The sequence below is a fragment of the Thamnophis sirtalis genome, unplaced genomic scaffold (assembly GCF_051295495.1).
Source record: "Thamnophis sirtalis isolate CommonGarterSnake01/CBP01778 unplaced genomic scaffold, rThaSir2_p1.2 scaffold_2, whole genome shotgun sequence".
Lineage (NCBI taxonomy): Eukaryota > Metazoa > Chordata > Lepidosauria > Squamata > Natricidae > Thamnophis > Thamnophis sirtalis.
Window position 1 is genome coordinate 32,545,104 of NW_028261382.1, and position 18,882 is coordinate 32,563,985.

General features: G+C 44.0%; 1 protein-coding gene across 1 annotated transcript in view; it reads left to right on the forward strand.

Moving 5' to 3' along the window:
* Nucleotides 1-18,882, forward strand: part of NTNG2 (netrin G2) — a 61,130-nt gene that overhangs the window by 16,333 nt on the left and 25,915 nt on the right. Inside the window, exons 2-3 of the mRNA XM_014075161.2 lie at nucleotides 8,312-8,955; nucleotides 18,516-18,688. Of these exons, the coding sequence (XP_013930636.1) occupies nucleotides 8,312-8,955; nucleotides 18,516-18,688 (817 nt within the window). The remainder of the gene's footprint in view (nucleotides 1-8,311; nucleotides 8,956-18,515; nucleotides 18,689-18,882) is intronic.

An 18,882-nucleotide genomic window follows, 5' to 3' on the forward strand; every position in this document is an offset into this window, starting at 1 on the left:
AAACCAGGGGTGAAATCCAGCAGGTTCTGAACAGGTTCTGGAGAACTGGTAGCGGAAATTTTAAGTAGTCTGGAGAACCGGCAAATGCCACCTCAGGCTGGCCCCGCCCCATCTATTCTCTGCCTCCTGAGTCCCAGCTGATCAGGAGGAAATGGGGTTTTTGCAGTATCCTTCCCCTGGAGTGGGGAGGGAATGGGGATTTTGCAGTATCCTTCCCCTGGAGTGGGGAGGGAATGGGGATTTTGCAGTATCCTTCCCCTGGAGAGGGATGGGAATGGGGATTTTGCAGTATCCCTCCCCTGGAGGGGGATGGGAATGGGGATTTTGCAGTATCCCTCCCCTGGAGGGGGATGGGAATGGAGATTTTGCAGTATCCTTCCCCTGGAGAGGGATGGGAATGGGGATTTTGCAGTATCCCTCCCCTGGAGAGGGATGGGAATGGGGATTTTGCAGTATCCTTCCCCTGGAGGGGGATGGGAATGGGGATTTTGCAGTATCCCTCCCCTGGAGGGGGATGGGAATGGGGATTTTGCAGTATCCCTCCCCTGGAGGGGGATGGGAATGGAGATTTTGCAGTATCCTTCCCCTGGAGAGGGATGGGAATGGGGATTTTGCAGTATCCCTCCCCTGGAGAGGGATGGGAATGGGGATTTTGCAGTATCCCTCCCCTGGAGGGGGATGGGAATGGGGATTTTGCAGTATCCCTCCCCTGGAGGGGGATGGGAATGGGGATTTTGCAGTATCCTTCCCCTGGAGTGGGGAGGGAATGGAGATTTTGCAGTATCCTTCCTTTGCCACGCCCAGCAAGCCATGCCTACAGAACCGGTAGTAAAAAAAAATGTGAATTTCACCACTGGTTTACAAGTCACTTTTCTGTAAACCTGGAAAATGGAAATATACTGTATATATAAGGCTATCAAACTTTTAGCCATGAATAAGCAACGTGTGATGTGTCTTAACATTTTTTTTGGGGGGGGGGGAGAGAATGTTATTTGTTAAAGTGATGGATTTTAATTTAAGTTTTGCTGGCTGGCCTTATGGCTAATAGGAATTGAAAAATGTGTGTTCAGTTTGTGTCTGGTCCGTACGTACGGAATGCATTTTCCAAGATCAATATATACATCATTCATTCTTCTTGGGGGAGTTTTGAACGACTTCGATAAAAATCCATACCGAAATGATGCACCCTGCTCATACTTCTAAGCAAGCAGCCCAGCAAATGGGGCAAAACTATAGAAAACAGCTTCAAGAAATTGTATATGAAGCAGGATTGACTCTGAATGAACGAGCATTTATTTAATCAACCCAAAAAGATGAAAAAGTGCGTCTCAAAAGCTTATTTACCGGGGAACGATGGATGAAAATGCGCAGCGATTTTAACGGGAATTTTATTTCTTTTCTAAAATAACCACACATTCGTGCAGAAGCTAGCTAATGGGAACTTAAAGGCGGAAGGAAATGAGGGAGTAAAAGAGTAGAGGAGTTGAATTAATAGACTTGCATAAAGTCCTTAAGAGAGGGGCGCGGTGGCTCAGGGGCTAAGACGCTGAGCTTGCTGATCAGAAAGGCCGGCAGTTCGACGGTTCAAATCCCTAGCGCGGTGTAATGGAGTGAGCTCCCGTGACTCGTCCCAGCTTCTGTCAACCTAGCAGTTCGAAAGCACGTAAAAAATGCAAGTAGAAAAATAGGAACCACCTTTGGTGGGAAGGGAGCAGCGTTTGATGCGCCTTTGAGAGTTGAGTCATGCCGGCCACATGACCACAGAGACGTCTTCGGACAGCGCTGGCTCTTCGGCTTTGAAATGGAGATGAGTAGCGCCCCCTAGAGTCGGGAACGACTAGCACAGATGTGCGAGGGGAACCTTTATCTTTACCTAAAGTCCTTGCTTGGCTTCCAATGGTGTCACGGTGGTGTGTAAAATGTACTTGCGGGCAGTACAAGCTTTGTGGCGGGCGGCCCTTGACTTTCAACAGTCCATTTAGTGACGACAAACGGGGGAAGAAAAACTATTTTCACTCTTAACGACGGTTGCAGCATTCCCATGAACAAAACTCAGAGGCTTAGCAACTGGCTGGTGTTTATGACAGTTGCTGTGGCTTAAGGCCAACATTCCCTCACCAATTGCCCCGCTTAGCAACCGACAGGTTGGGCTGAACTGTGGTCGTACATCCAAGGACTACCTCTACCAAATTACCGTTCTGTTTTGCTTTTTTTCCAAAAATAAACCCCAGTTGAGAAACCACCGAGAGTCTAAAATATGGCAGATCGCAGGATTTAGCGCAGAGGTTAATCCCTCTGATCAACAGTTGGATGCATTGTTAACAACACAAAACACAAGGGTTAAGAGCCCGAAGGGCTTTGTTCTCCGCGTGGCATTGCCAGATTGCCAGTTGTCACATTAAGTTGTCGTTCTTATCGGCCGGGCGTCCTCTCGCCTGCTGGGCTTGGCAACCAGAGAGAGACAGAGACAGATGGGTCTGGAGATCCAGCAGCTGCCTATTCAAAACCCAATTCCCCTCCCTCTTTTTTTTTATTCTATTTTATTTGGTGACTCTTAAGGCAATAATCTCTTAATAACAAGAATTCCAGAATGGCTGCTAGGTTTTGTTTTTTTTTTTAAAAAAAATCAAATCCCAACGAGAGGGAAAGGGGAGAAATAGGGAAATGAAAGAATGGGGAGAAGGGAGGAGAGGAGAGGAAGAGGGGGGAGAGAAGGGAAGGAGGAGAGGAAAGGGAAAGAGGGAGAAAGAGGGAGAAGGGGAAGAAAAGGATGGAAGAATGAAGGAAGGGGAAAATGAGGGAGGAAAAAGACGAAGGAAGAGGAAGGTAAGAAGAAAAGCAAGGTGTAAAACAACAAAGAAATAACAAATCGCTGAAGGACTACTACAACCTTCCTCCTCCCATATTCTTCCTTCCTTCCTTCTTTCTTTCTTCCTTTCTTTCCTTCCTTCTTTCCTGCTCCCATACTCACCCTCCCTCCCTCCTTCCTTCCTTCCTTTCCTTCCTTCCTTCTTGCTCCCATACTCTTCCTTCTTTCCTTCCTTCCTTCTCCCAAATTCTTCCTTCCTTCTTTCCTTCCTTCTCCCATTTCCTTCCTTCTTTCCTCCTTCCATATTCTTCCTTCTTTCTTTCCTTCCTTCTTTCCTGCTCCCATATCCTTCCTTCTTTCCTTTCTTCTCCCATTTCCTTCCTTCCTTCTTTCCTCCTCCCATGTTCTTCCTTCCTTCTTTCTTTTTTTCCTTCCCTTTTCCTGCTCCCATACCTTTCCTTCCTTCCTTTCCTTCCTTCTCCAATTTCCTTCCTTCTTTCCTCCTCCCATAGTCTTCCTTCTTTCCTCACATTTCCTCCTTCCCATTCAAGCCCTCCAATCATCTACCCAAAGATTAAAGTGTGAGCGGAATCCACCACTCAAAGCGAATCCTAAGGCGAATGCTGCCCAGCCTTTTGCATACAAACAGATAGGTTTCTTACACACACACACACACACACACACACACACACACACACACACAAAGCCAAGAAGGCAGGCACCTCACTCAGGGGCGAACAGCGCAAGCGATGCTGAGGAAAGCCAAAATATGAACTGGGAGGGAAACGCAGGACAGCAAAAGATGCTGAGGGATGGCAAAAGATTTCCGACTCGGATGGCAGCTTCTTTTTCCGCTGATTCATGGCAAGCCAAGCAACGCCCTCTTGCTTGCCAGGGAGTTGCCGCGGATGACTTTGGAGCCCAGCGGCCTTTTTTGGCTGGGAAGCCATCCAGAGAGAAATTCAAAACCAGCCTTGAGGTCTTTGGGAAAGAAGCAGCCGATCGATTCCCACCAGCCCAAAAGTTACGAAGAGAAGGAGAAATTCAGAAATCCAAAACCAGCCTAGAATTAGGACTCCACGTGGCTTAATTTAACTCTTGGCCGTGCCAACTCTCATTTCCTTCGTCGTCCTCCGAGGAGACACGGGTGACGCCGGGCAAAGGACGCCGGAGAAGGATCACCGACAGCTAGTCCTCGACTTACGACCCGCGATGGAGCTCAAAAGCTTTCGCTTGTTATTGTTGTGACCCACAGCAGATTCGGATAGTGAGGAGGTTGGGGAGGAAGATGAGCCAGTCCTGGAGTCTGGGGAAGGCTCGGATGAGGGCTCTGTGTCGGAGGCAGAGAGGGGGCCAGGGCCGTCTGCCAGTTATCAGCTGCCTTCAGAGTCAGACATCAGTGAGGCAGAAGAACAGCTGGAGCCTGTTCCCAGTGTGCGCATGCGCAGAGTGGCCAGACAAAGGGAAGAGCTAAAGAACAGGGGTTGACTTGGGAGGAAGGCCACAGGTGGACGATGAATGGCCCCTCCCAGAGGGAATAAAAGAGGAGCGAAAGGGGAGTGGAGTTTGCAGGAGACCATTAGTTCGCTTGATTGGTTCGTGACTCTCCAAGACTCCTTGCCAAGTTCTTCAGAGATAAGGTCTGTGATCGTAAATCCTCCCTTGAAAGACTTTGCTGGATATGAATGATCAGAATTCACCGTCAATTAATAAAAGGGGTTTTTGTCGGGACCAGGAGTTTGCTTCAGGCTCTTGGGAAGCCTCCGTCAGAACACTTATATCAATTCCACACATTTCTGCAGCTTGCTCTGGCCAAGGCAACATCTGGAATCTAACTAATTCTTAAAAAGGGAGGGACAGAAAGACGAAAAGGACCTCATTTTATTAACCACCACCACCCAAACGGCTCCCCTTTCAACGCCAGCAATGTTGGCAAAATGCATTTATCCAATTTCTGCTTCTTATTTTTGTCTTGCAATTTGATAGTCTCTGCGCTCTGTGTTTTCCCACTTACTAGCTATTAGCGGTAATCACTCTAAATTAATTAAGGCAGCTCCCTTCCTCTAAGCCTGTGAATGGAATTGAAATTAATTGTCGGCAAATATCACTAGGAATTCCTGCCTGAACTTTTGGTGGGTTATCAATTTATGCCTCGGAGGGAGACGTTTAATTATCTTCAAATGTTATATATGGGGTGCTGTGTCTCAGCTGGCTTCTACTCAAGTTTGACTCTGTAGTAGGAGGCACAAAGTGTGTGTGGGGGGGGTTTACACACACACACACAGACACACCCTTTAAATCTAAACCTGTTCCGCAAAGGACAAGAAGGAACGGATGGAAACTTATCAGGAAGAAATCCAATCTAGAACTAAGGAGATATTTCCTAAGAATATGAAGAATTAACCAGTGGAAAAGCTTGCCTCCAGAGGTTGTGGGTTCTCCATCACTGGAGGTTTTCAAGAAAAGACTAGATAGTCACTTGTCTGAAATTGTATAGGTTCTCCTGTTTGAGCAGGGGGTTGGGCTAGAAGACCTCCAAGGTCCCTTCCAGATTCTCTTCTCTTCTCATTCTCATTCTTAATCTTATTCTAATCCTATCCTATCCTATTCTATATTCTACTCTACTCTACTCTACTCTACTCTACTCTACTCTACTCTACTCTACTCTTATTCTATTCTATTCTACTCTACCCTATTCTATTCTTTTTCATTCTATTCTATTTTTCTATTCTATCCTACGCTACTCTATTCTTATTCTATTCTATTCTATTCTACTCTACTCTTATTCTATTCTATTCTTATTCTATTCTACTCTACTCTTATTCTATTCTATTCTTATTCTATTCTATTCTATTCTATTCTACTCTACTCTTATTCTATTCTATTCTTATTCTATTCTACTCTACTCTTATTCTATTCTTATTCTATTCTATTCTATTCTACTCTACTCTTATTCTATTCTATTCTTATTCTATTCTACTCTACTCTTATTATATTCTACTCTACTCTTATTCTGTTCTACCCTACCCTACCCTATTCTTTTTAATTCTATTCTATTCTATTTTTCTATTCTATTCTGTTCTATTCTATTCTATTCTATTCTACTCTACTGCTACTTCTACTCTACTCTATTCTTATTCTATTCTACCCTACCCTATTCTATTCTATTGTATTCTATTATTTTTAATTCTATTTTATTTTTCTATTCTATTCTACTCTACTCTATTTCTACTCTACTCTACTTATTCATAACCAGTGGAATGGCTTGCCTCCAGAAGTTGTGGTGTTTAAGATTTGTCTGGAACGGCGTAGGTTATCCTACTTGAACAGGAGCTGGACTAGAAGACCTCCAAGGTCCATTCTAATTCTGTTATTCTGTGATCTATACTTAACCAGTGGAACGGATGTTGCCTCCAGAAGTTGTGGAGGTTTTCAAGAAGAAATTGGACAGCCATTTGTCTGGAATGGGATAGGGATTTCCTGCTTGGGGAGAGGGTTGGACTAGAAGACCTCCAAGGTCCCTTCTAACGCAGTTATTAAGTTATGAGGTTGCGTCAACCAGGCCGATGCATTAAGTTATAATACGGCGTGTTTATTTTGCTGATTGTACCCTGCGTGTAACTCTTGACTGTTGTGTCTGGCAAAGCCGCATCTAATATTTATTATGTTGTGTTAATCCAGCTTTGAAACAAGGCCGCTTCTAGAGAAATGGGGGCTGAAAAAGGCAACGGCTGAGTCATGTCGGAGGCTGCAAGGATTATGGCGCATGTGCGCATATCTATCTGTTTGGTGATTGTTGCTTTTCTCAAAAAATGTGCTTTCAGCTGTTTGCGGGTTAAGTCAAGGACAATAAGTGCATAATTGTGGCTTGCTTCTTTTTGTGTACACCGCAATCTCCTAGCTTTCGCGATTCCGAAGAGATGTCTGCATTTAAAAAAAAAACCAAAGGCTAAGCTATTAATAACAATTTTTACTTCAAATGTACAGGGAGGAGGGGAGTCACATCTGGCAAGCCCCCCCCCCCCACTTTCATGGTGTTGAAACTAAAAAAAATTAAATTTCCCCTCCCCTTTTTAGCAGACCAATCCAGGTCGCTGATTAAAGCAATTTCTCTGAACACAGAAGTTTGAAAGAGGGGGGGAGGAAGCAGCAACGGATTTTGCACAAGTGATAAACCTAATCGCCCTTTCCAGGTTAGAAAAATCAAAACTCTTCCACTGAATTGACCGGCATCTCTCTGTTTTTGTCTCGTGAAGAATTTTTCTGCAGTAGAGAAGCCACATTTGGAATACGGCGTCCAGTTTTGGTCGCCACGCTATAAAAAAAAGATGTGGAGACTCTAGAAAGAGTGCAGAGAAGAGCAACCAAGAGGATTAGGGGACTGGAGGCTAAAACATATGAAGAACGGTTGCTGGAACTGGGCATGGCTAGTTTGATGAAAAGAAGGACTAGGGGAGACATGATAGCAGTCTTCCAATATCTCAGGAGCTGCCCCAAAGAAGAGGGAGTCAAACTATTCTCCAAAGCCGCTGAGGGTAGAACAAGAAGCAATGGGTGGAAACTAATCAAGGAGAGAAGCAACTTAGAACTAAGGAGGAATTTCCTGACAGTGAGAACAATTCAACAGATGTTAGTTGCCTCCAGAAGTTATGGGTGCTCCATTCCTTTAAGAAGAGGCTGAATAGGCATTGGTTGTCCAAAATGGTCTAGGCTAGGGTCTCCTGCTTGATCAGCGAATTGGACTAGAAGGCATCCAAGCTCCCTTTCAGCTCTGATATTCTGCATTCTGGGTTATTCTTCTGTCGTTGCACTGATGTTGGACTAGAAGACCTCCAAGGTCCCTTCCAACTCGTCTCTCCTGCATTTTGTAACTTCTAGCCAGCCCTTGTATGGTTGTCCTAGATGTTGACTAGAAGAACTCCAACGTCCCTTCCAATTCTTCTCTCCTGTATTCTGTAACTTCTAGCCAGCCCTTGTGTGGTTGTCCTAGATGTTGGACTAGAAGACAGCCAAGGTCCCTTCCAACTCTTCTCTCCTGTATTCTGTAACTTCTAGCCAGAACTTTTGTGGTTGTCCTAGATGTTGACTAGAAGAACTCCAACATCCCTTCCAATTCTTCTCTCCTGTAACTTCTAGACAGCCTTTGTGTGGCTGTCCTAGAAATTGGACTAGAAGACCACCAAGGTCCCTTCCAACTCTTCTCTCCCTTATTCTATAACCTCTAGCCAGAACTTTTGTGGTTGTCCTAGAAGTTGGACTAGAAGACCTCCAAGGTCCTTCCCAACCCCTATTGTCCTATGTTCTAAGCTCTTCTGATCTTCTCTTCTCATTTTCCTTCCCTCTGATCCTGCATTCTGTAACTTCTGGGTTGTGCTTGTGCAGTTGCACTGGACGTTGGACTAGAAGATCTCCAAGGTCTCTTCCAACCCCTGTTGTTCTTCATTCTAATCTCCCTGTCTTCTCCTCTCATTCTCTTTCTTCTTCTTCTCCTTCTTCTTCCAGGAAAACCCGTACTTGTGCAGTGACGAGTGCGATGCTTCCAATCCGGACCTGGCCCATCCTCCCAAGCTGATGTTCGATAAAGAAGACGAAGGCCTGGCCACCTACTGGCAGAGCGTGACCTGGAGCCGTTATCCCAAGCCTTTGTTGGCCAACATCACCTTGTCTTGGAACAAGACCATTGAGCTGACCGACGACGTCGTGTTGACTTTTGAGTACGGCCGTCCCACCAAAATGATCTTGGAGAAGTCCTTGGACAACGGGAGGACTTGGCACCCTTACCAGTACTACGCGGATGAATGTAACGAAGCTTTCGGCATGCCGGCGCGGAAAGTGAGGGAGCTGTCCGCCACCAACGTCAACCGGGTGATCTGCACGGAGGAGTATTCTCGTTGGGTGGGGTCCAAGAAAGAGAAGGATGTGAGATTCGAGGTGAAGGACCGATTTGCCATTTTTGCTGGGCCTGAACTTCGAAACATGGACAATCTCTACACCCGGCTGGAGAGCGCCAAGGGCCTGAAGGACTTCTTCACCGTGACGGATTTGAGGATGCGGCTTTTGAAACCGGCGCTCGGGGGCACCTACGTCCAAAGGGAGAACTTGTACAAGTACTTCTACGCCATCTCCAATATTGAAGTCACAGGCAGGTAATCGGAGCTGCATATTCTTTCCCTTTTCCCTTTTCCCTTTTCTTTTCCTTTTCTCTTTTCTTTTCTTTTCCCTTTCCCCTTTCCCTTTCCTTTTTTCTTTTCTCTTTTCTTTTCTTTTCCTTTTCTCTTTTCTTTTCTCCTTCCTTCCCCTTTTCCCTTTTCTTTTCCATTTCTCTTTTCCCTTTTTTCCCTTTTCCCTTTTCCCTTTTCTTTCCCTTTTCTCTTTTCTTTTCTTTTCCCTTTTCCCTTTCCTTTTTTCTTTTCTCTTTTCTTTTCTTTTCCTTTTCTCTTTTCTTTTCTCTCTTTCCCCTTTTCCCTTTTCTTTTCCATTTCTCTTTTCCCTTTTCCTTTTTCCCTTTCCTTTTCTTTCCTTTTCTCTTTTCTTTTCCCTTTCCCCTTTCCCTTTCCTTTTTTCTTTTCTCTTTTCTTTTCCTTTTCTCTTTCCTTTTCTCTTTCCTTCCCCTTTTCCCTTTTCTTTTCCATTTCTCTTTTCTTTTCCCTTTTCCTTTTTCCCTTTCCTTTTCTTTCCTTTTCTCTTTTCTTTCTTTTCCCTTTTCCCTTTTCCCTTTCCTTTTCTCTTTCTTTTTCTCTTTCCTTTTCTCTTTCCTTTTCTTTTCCCTTTTCCTTTTCTCTTTTCTTTTCCCTTTTCTTTTCCTTTTCTCTTTTCTTTTCCCTTTTCTTTTCCTTTTCTCTTTTCTTTTCGCTATTCTTCCCTTTTCCCTTTTCCCTTTTCCCTTTTCTCTTTCCTTTTCTCTTTTCTCTTTCCTTTTCTCTTTCCTTTTCTTTTCCCTTTTCCTTTTCTCTTTTCTTTTCCCTTTTCTTTTCCTTTTCTCTTTTCTTTTCCCCTTTCTTTTCCTTTTCTCTTTTCTTTTCGCTATTCTTCCCTTTTCCCTTTTCCCTTTTCCCTTTTCCCTTTTCTCTTTTCTCTTTCCTTTTCTCTTTCCTTTTCCCTTTTCTTTTCCTTTTCTCTTTCCTTTTCTCTATTCTTTCCTTTTCCCTTTTCTCTTTCCTTTTCCTTTTCTCCTCTTTTCTCTTCTTTCCTTTCCTTTCCTTTTTCCTTTCCCTTTTCCCTTTTCTTTTCTTTCCTTTTTCTTTTCCCCTGTTTTGAATTCGTTGCCCATCATTGACATCTTTTGGGTACCCAACCAGCAATTCTGTTGGGACACATCTCCCGAAAAAGGCTTGCTTGGTTCAGAAGAGGAAAGGGTGTCGGGCGTCTAGTGTTTCTTTGGCATCTTTCCCTTTCAACAAACAAAGAAAACAAACAAACAAAACCCTTTTTCTTTGATGGAAAAGAAATTGCTTTGGGGGGGGGGTAAAAAAAACTCATTTTGATGAAATTCTGCAGAGTGTAATGTAGGGTTTTTTTGTACCTACTTAGTGACAAGAAAGCCAAGAGGTGAATATGAATGATTGTTCTTTTGTTTACATTTCTTTCCTTTGACTTCACCAGTTCAGTTTTCCTTCCTTCCTTCTTCCTTCCTTCCTTCCTTCCTTCCTTCTCTTTTTTCTCTTTCTTTCTTTTCCTTTCCTTCTTCAACCCACCCACCTCCCCTCTTTTATCTCCTTTCTCCCTTCCTTCCTCCTTCCTTCCTTCCTCCCTCCCTCTTCTTCTTCCTCCCTCCCTCCTTGCTTCCCTCCCTCTTTCCTTGCTTTTCCTCTCCTTCTTCAACCCTCCCTTCTTCCCTCTTTTATCTCCTTTCTCCCTCCCTCACTCCTTCCTTCCTTCATCCCTCCTTGCTTCCCTCCCTTTTTTTCCTTTCCTTCTTCAACCCTGCCTCCTTCCCTCTTCTTTTATATTCTTGCTTCCTTCTGTCCTTCCATCCTCCCTCCCTCTTCTTCTTCTTCCTTCTTCCCTCCCTCCTTGCCTCCCTCATTCTTTCCTTTCTTTTCATTTCCTTCTTCAACCCTCCCTCCTTCCCTCTTTTATCTCCTTTCTCCCTTCCTCGTTCCTTCATCCCTCCTTCCTCCATCCCTCATTGCTTCTCCCCCTCTTTCTTTTTTCCTTTCTTTCTTCAAGCCTCCCTCTTTTACTCTTCTTTTATCTTCTTCCTTCCTTGCTTGCTTCTTCCTTCCTTCCTTCCTCCTTCCCTTCCTCCCTCCCTCCCTTGGAAAAATTCTTGCTTCCTTGCAATAAATGTCCAAAACCAATTCTCTTTCACCAAGCAACACTAGAACGGCAAAAAAAGCGATGCCAGACAATTGTTCTGCTTGGCACAAGAAAGTTTGCAGCCGGACGGATTGCGGTACGATTGTGAGCCTCTCCTTTAAAGGACATGCTATTTTTACCCCTCCTATGCTAGTCCTTCCATCCTGCCCCTATTGATCTAATAAGTAACAGGAGGAGGTGCCAGGCATGAGACAGGAATAGAAACCAAAAAGTCCGTCTTGGGTGAGCAAGGGCTGGCATGTCACAGCAGAATGGAGGAATCCAAGGTGACGGGGAAGAAAAATTAGTTGTTGTGGCCGGCCAGCAGCCAATGGAGCTGGCAGCAGAGTCGGACAGTGAGGATGTTGGGGAGGAACCTGGGCCAGTCGTGGAGTCTGGGAAGGCTCGGATGAGGACTCTGTGTCGGAGGCAGAGAGGGGACCAGGGCCATCTGACAGTTATCAGCTGCCTTCAGAGTCAGACATCAGTGAGGCAGAGGAACAGCTGGAGCCTGTTCCTAGTGTGCACATGTGCAGAGTTGCCAGATGAGGGAAGAGCTAAAGAACAGGGGTCGACTTGGGAGTAAGGCCACAGGTGGATGATGAATGGCCCCTCCCAGAAGGAATAAAAGAGGAGTGACAGGGGAGTGGAGTTTGCAGGAGGCAATTAGTTTGCTTAATCAGTTCATGACTCTCTGAGACTCCTTGCCAACTTTTGCAAAGATCGGCCTGGCAGCTCTCCAAGCCAGATAAGGTCTGTGACCGCAAATCCTCCCTCGAAAGACTTTGCTGGATATGAATGAGCAGAATTCACCGTCAATTAAGAAAAGGGGTTTTCGTCGGGACCAGGAGTTTGCTTCATGCTCTTGGGAAGCCTCGGTTAGAACTCTAGTTTTATGGGAATCACTCCAGGTATGGGAGAGGAAGGGAGGGAGGGAGGGAGGGAGGGAGGGAGGGAGGAAGGAAGGAGGGAAGGAAGATCTTTTCAATATAATTTCTTTTTGCTTTGCATAGGGAGCACCTGAAGCATATGAATCAGGAAAGATCAGAAGAGAGATCCTCTCTGGTCAATCTAATTTTCTTCTTTATTTAACAGCTGGTAGATCTTGAAGTTGTCTGGATAGACAGAGTGAAATTGAAGTTAATGGCATGAGCACTGAGCTGAAGGCTCCCATTATGAGCAATCCAATTAAGGAGGTGCATATAAATTACGGACTAATTATTAAGTTTCCTCACTTTACCTAAAAGTGTTTGCATGTTCTCTGTACTTTGAAAAGTTTTCCTTCTTAATTTAATTTCCTTCTTTCCTTCCTTCCTTTTTCTCTCTCTCCTTCCTTCCTTCGTTCCCTTTTGATAGACATCTTTTTCACAATTAACCATCATCATAAACCCCCAACAAATTCAGAAGCAGGATGGGAAAAAGACAAGGAGAGAAGGAAGGGAGGGAGAGAGACAGGGAGGGAGGAGAGAGAATGGGAGGGAGGGAGATTAAAAGGGAAGGAAAGAACAAAAGAAGACAAAAGGGGAAGGAGGGAGGGTGGAGACGTGAATGAGAAGGAAGGAAGAAAAGAAGGAAGAAAAGAAGGAATGAAAGTAGGAAAGAAGGAAGGAAGGAAGAAAAGAAGAAAGGAAGGTGTGCTCCCAAAATGAGATCTACTGTCTTGAAACCCTGGATAATGGAAGTTGATTTGCATATGGATTTGAACTAAATTTAGTTTTTAGTTCACCTGACTCTGGTCAGGTGCAGGGACAAAGGATGACCTTGGCTTTCTAGAAAGAATTTTGTTATGGCTACATAGCATCTAACTCCGTACAATTCCCCCCCCCTTTTGTTCATTTAGATGAACTAAATCTTCCGCTTTTCACCTTGATTTCAGTTTTAGAGCCGAGTACATTTCACAGAGTGCAGAAAAGAGAGGTGCTATCACCCCAGTAGCTTGCAAGCTGCCAGGAAGCCATGAGAAACGGAATAGCGTTTTTCAACTTCCTCCGTTTTAAGAGGAAGAATTCCCAGAATTCCCTGCTGGCTGGGGAATTCTGGGAGTCGAAGTCCACCTGTTTTAAGGTCTCTAGCAGTAGGAGTGGTCTCCTATGCGTGGAATCCTTTGCTAACCAGGCTGGGCAAGGCAGAAGAGCCTTCGAGAGTTGATTTCGAAAGAGCTTCCCATAAATAGATTTATCGTACGGCATCTTTGGAGAACCTTCCCATAACTCCTGTGAATGAAACGCGGGCTCTATTTATAGGGAAACCGAGGTTCAGAGATGCACATGGTTGTGCTTCTACCCGTGTGACGGAGTGGGCTGGAAGCCAATTCTCCGTTGGGTGTGGGCGCAACGGTTTCCATCTGTCGATCTTGCTTTGATCACGCAACGACTGGGTGTTACGTTTTTGGTGGTGTTTTTTAACTTTTGACGGTGGGAAAGTGAGCTCTCAGTTTCGCAAAGAATTTCACTTTATAAAAAGAGAAAGGAAAGGAAAAAAATGGGGATGAGATAAGGGTTTGTTTGTTTTTTTAATTTCCAAGTGGAAATAAAAACACTGAAAATACATCCAGGAATGTGGTTGTTTGTCCTTGGTGCTCTCTGAGCTTGGCTGTTTTCTCCAGACGTTTCATTATCCTACAAGGTAACATCACCAGTGCTAGAAGGGAGTGGGGTGTGCGAAGGAGGTGGAGGAAGATTGCAAGGTCCTTGGTGCTCTCTGAGCTTGGCTGCTTTCTGCAGACGTTTTATTATCCGACAAGGTAACATCACCAGTGCTAGAACGGAGTGGGGTCTGTAGAGGAGGTGGAGGAAGATTGCAAGGTCCTTGGCACCGTTTTCTGCAGACATTTTCTGCTCCAGCTGTTCGTCTGCCTCACTGATGTTTGACTCTGAAGGCAACTGATAATTGGCGTACTGCTCTGTCCCCCACTCTGGCTCCAACACAGAGCCCTCATCAGAGCCTTCCCCAGACTCCAGGACTGGCCCATGTTCCTCCCCAACCTCCTCACTGTCCGAATCTGCTGCCAGCTCCACAACAAAATGATCATGTCTCCTCCTCATTAATGTGTAACATCCCAAAGGTGACACGTTCCTCCAGATGTGACTTGATGAGAAAAAAGAGAGGCGGCTCAGGTGTTCGGTGGCAAGTCCCAAATCTTATTAAGATTCTGAAATGAGCCTTCGTTAGAACAGTGATGGGGGGAAAGGAAGGGGGGGAAACGAGTTAATATTTTATCTCTTATATAACCTGGAAAAACACAGAATGCTTTTCGTTTCATCTTATTTGCTGGTTGTGTGTGATGTTTCTTTCTCCCCCCCCCCTCCCCCATGTCATCTTTGTTACTGATCTGTCGGGAACGGTAAATTATAGTTTGTTCTCGGAAACGCGCCGCGAAGCGAAATATGGATGGGTTGCGAAGGGATCGACGCTGAGTGTTAACAGGTCCCATGCAACGGAGAGGAATTGTCTGATCGTTGTTTAAATATGCATTGATTATTTGATTTGGAACAGCAATTATCTGTGTTAAGAGACAGCGAAACTCCCAAGGAACTTGTCAAATACAGGGAGATAAGGGGATGGCGCAATGAGACAGAACGAAATCAGTTAAGGGAGGGGGACATCCACTTTGTCACGCAAGCTCCAGATTAGGGATGCTTGCGCTGTAATTAAAGAGGCCAGGCCGAAGGCGGAGAAGATAGGAAGAACTTCCTTTAGGAAGAAACGGTTGATGGGTTCCAGCTAGAGAGAATTGCTTGAGACGGGGACCACGGTAGCGGACAACAGAACTGGAACTGAATTTGGGGGGGGGGGGGTGCAGCACTTGTTGGCTGTGTGATTATCTCCAAATTCTATGACCTGAGGTGGGCGGTTTGGTACAGGGTGATCAATTAAATCTTGGTTATCTAAGATCTCATGAGGTTTTGGACCTCACAATTGGTTGTCGTTTCAGAGAAGTCCTCCAGTTAAAAGTTCCTTACCATCTATCCATCCATCCATCTCCATCCATTTTATCTATCTATCTATCTATCTATCTATCTATCTATCTATCTATCTATCTATCTATCTATCATCTATCATCTATCATCTATCTATCATATTCATACTGATTCTCTCTCTCTCTCTCTCTCTCTCTCTCTCTATCTATCTATCTATCTATCTATCTATCTATCTAATAATCATAGAGTCTGTCTGTCTGTATCTATCCATTCATCAGCCAGCCAGCCAGCCAGCCAGCCAGCCAGCCAGCATCTTCTCTATAATCTATATGTAATCCATCTATCCACATCCATTTTATCTATTAATCTATTAATCTATTAATCTATTAATCTATTAATCTATCTATCTATCTATCTCTCTATTATATTCATACTGATTGTGTCTGTCTGTCTGTCTGTCTGTCTATCTATCTATCTATCTATCTATCTATCTATCTATCTATCTATCTATCTAATATTCATAGTCTGTCTGTCTGTCTGTATCTATCCATCCATCATCCAGCCAGCCAGCCAGCCAGCATCTTCTCTATAATCTATATGTAATCCATCTATCCACATCCATTTATCTATTAATCTATTAATCTATTAATCTATTAATCTATTCATCTATTAATCTATTCATCTATTCATCTATTCATCTATTCATCTATTCATCTATTCATCTATCTATCTATCTATCATATTCATACTGATTGTGTCTGTCTGTCTGTCTGTCTATCTATCTATCTATCTATCTATCTATCTATCTATCTATCTAATAATATTCATAGAGTCTGTCTGTCTGTCTGTCTGTCTGTATCTATCCATCCATCATCCAGCCAGCCAGCCAGCCAGCCTCTTCTCTATAATCTATATGTAATCCATCTAGCCACATCCATTTTATCTATTCATCTATTCATCTATTCATCTATCTATCTATCTATCTATCTATCTATCTATCTATCTATTCATCTATCTATCTATCTATCATATTCATACTGATTGTGTCTGTCTGTCTGTCTGTCTGTCTGTCTGTCTGTCTGTCTGTCTATCTATCTATCTATCTATCTATCTATCTATCTATCTATCTATCTATCTATCTATCATCCCGCCATCTTGGAATTAAATGCCAAACAAGCAAAGTCCGTTGTCCCCAAAGCAAACTGGTAAAATTGACACGGTTGTTCTCATCTACTATATAAATGGCACATCATTTGCATAACTGCACAACGACCCAATTAAACATTTGGCGTAATTAGAAAACAGGCATAAAAATGTCAATCGTGTAATTACGAAATGGATGCAGTTTTGCACGTTGGCATAAATTCTGTCAATTCTCCCCGGGATAATTCCGTCCGCCCCCAATTTGTCAATTAAAAGACGATTTCATTGAATTTCTATACATTTTTGTCTTTTTCAAGATAACCTGTTTCCCCTCGTTTGGAAGACCTCTCAGGATTTTGACCCAATGATGACAACATTAATTTGCTGTTCCTATAATTTGATGCTCATGGATTTTCTGTCAATGAATTATTTGCTCACCTGCCTAACTTTTTTAGAGAGCAGCTCACAGATTTCATTCTTTTGTTTAGATCTGGCTGTTTGGGAAGGCATGAAATAGGGACTCCCACACACACACCTGTCCCCCACCCCCCAAAAAACAAACACAATTTCAAAGGGATATACAGCTATTTCAGACACGACTGATCTCCTCTTCCTTAGAGGATAAACGGAATTAACAGAGTTGGAACGGATCTTTAGAGGTTTTCCAGAGTCTCATGGAGTTTTTTTTGAATATTGTATGACTTCCATGTGGTCAGTGGGGCCTAGTGGGAAACTTGCTCCCAAGGGCATCTGCCAAATAAGGAGACTGTCAGGGTTCCAAATAGCATCCAAAATTAAATCAGAGTCCAAGGCAAAGTATTGCTCAAAGTTCCAATTTATCAAGAGAGCCATGTTGGCACATCTGGGAAAACCCGAATCTGAAAGCTTCCCGGTTTTTCCCACCCAGTTGAAAGTTCAAGATCTTGCCCCCCTCATCCACAAGTCCATCCCATGGTCCAATCTCCCACTGCCATGCTGGCAGCTTCCACCCATCCAGTTCCGGTCAGGTGCAGAGGTGCAGAGACCAAGGATGACCTTGTCTTTCCAGAAAGAATATTGTTTTGGCTACATATCATCTAACTCCGTACAATACCCCCTCCCATTTTCACACAATAGAAAAGGCATAGTAGAATAATAGAAAGTGTGGCAAGCCAAAGATCCAAGAGGAACATGGTTGCAGGCCTGAGAGAGAAACTTTTAACTTGGTTTTCCTAAACGCATCCTTAAACTGCAAAACGTATCATAAATTTGAATTAACCAGACAAGTGGCTGTCCAATATATTCATGAAAACTTCCAGTGATGGAGAACCCACAACTTCTGGAGGGAGGTTGGATAATAACAGAATAACAGAGCTGAAAGGGACCTTGGATGACTTCTAGTCGAACCCCCTGCTTAGGAAGGAAACCCTACAACCACTTCAGACAAAGGGTTATCCAACATCTTCTTAAAAATGTCCAGTGTTAGAGCATTCACAACTTCTGGAGACAAGTTTGTTCCACTGATTAATTGTGCCTGTATCTTTCAATTTATATTGTTTTATTTGTTTCCTAGTATATGATTTGATAGCTTATTAGTAACCTTGACTATCACTAAGTTTAAGGTTGAAGCTGTGGGGGATTTGAGGATGTAACAATGGAGTCAGGTAGAGCATTCCAGGCGTTGACCACTCTGTGGCTGAAGTCGTATTTTCTGCAATCGAGTTTGGAGCGGTTGACCTTGAGTTTGTATCTATTGTTTGCCCATGTGTTATTGCGGTTGAAGCTGAAGTAGTCATTGACAAGTAGGACGTTGTAGCAGACAATTTTGTGTACTACACTTAGGTCAGACTTTAGGTGATGTAGTTCCAGGTTGTCCAAGGCCAAAATTTCGAGCCTGGTGGCGTAAGGGGTTCTGTTGTGAGCAGAGGAGTGGAGGACTCTTCTCGTGAAATACCTCTGGACTCACTCAATTGTGTTAATATCCGATATACAGTGTGGATTCTAGGCAGACGAGCTGTATTCGAGGATCGGCCTGGCAAAGGACTGGACAATAGGACTCCAAGATTCCTCTTGCAGAGACTTTTATGTTGCCAGTTTTTTTCCCCCTAAACTGTCTCTTTTAGTTTTCAGAGACATCCTGGCTTTAGTTCCGGAGAGTTTGTGCCTTCATTCAAATGCAGGTCCCTGCTTTGAATGTTCTGCTGTTTAATGACTTCTGAATGCTTTTCTATTTTAATATTTCTGCGATGCCAGCGCAAGCTGCTTTGAGGATTTCAACTCAAAAGAGTCTTGGCATACATTTTTAAACACCTCTGCAGATAGCCCAGAGGGTCACACCTCCTTGCTCTCTTCTGTTTCCCCTGCAGGTGTAAATGTAATCTCCATGCCAACCAGTGCATTTTCAAGGAAGGAAGTCTCCAGTGTGAATGTGAACATAACACAACGGGACAGGACTGTGGCAGATGTAAGAAGAATTTCCGGAGCAAGTCTTGGAAGGCCGGATCCTACCTTCCCCGTCCCAACGGTTCTCCTAATGTGTGTAAGTATGGCGGGAAAGGCAGCTAGGAGCTGAAGGCCACCACCAGGAGGAGAAGCATCGTCTCCTTGAGTTGTAGCCTCATCTCGACCACCAAAAGCCAAATCAGTTCCATGGGAAGCCAGCACGGATGGGGACGGGGAAGTAACTTCATGCAGGGATGTGATTCAGTTGGTTTGGATCGGTTCAGGCAAACT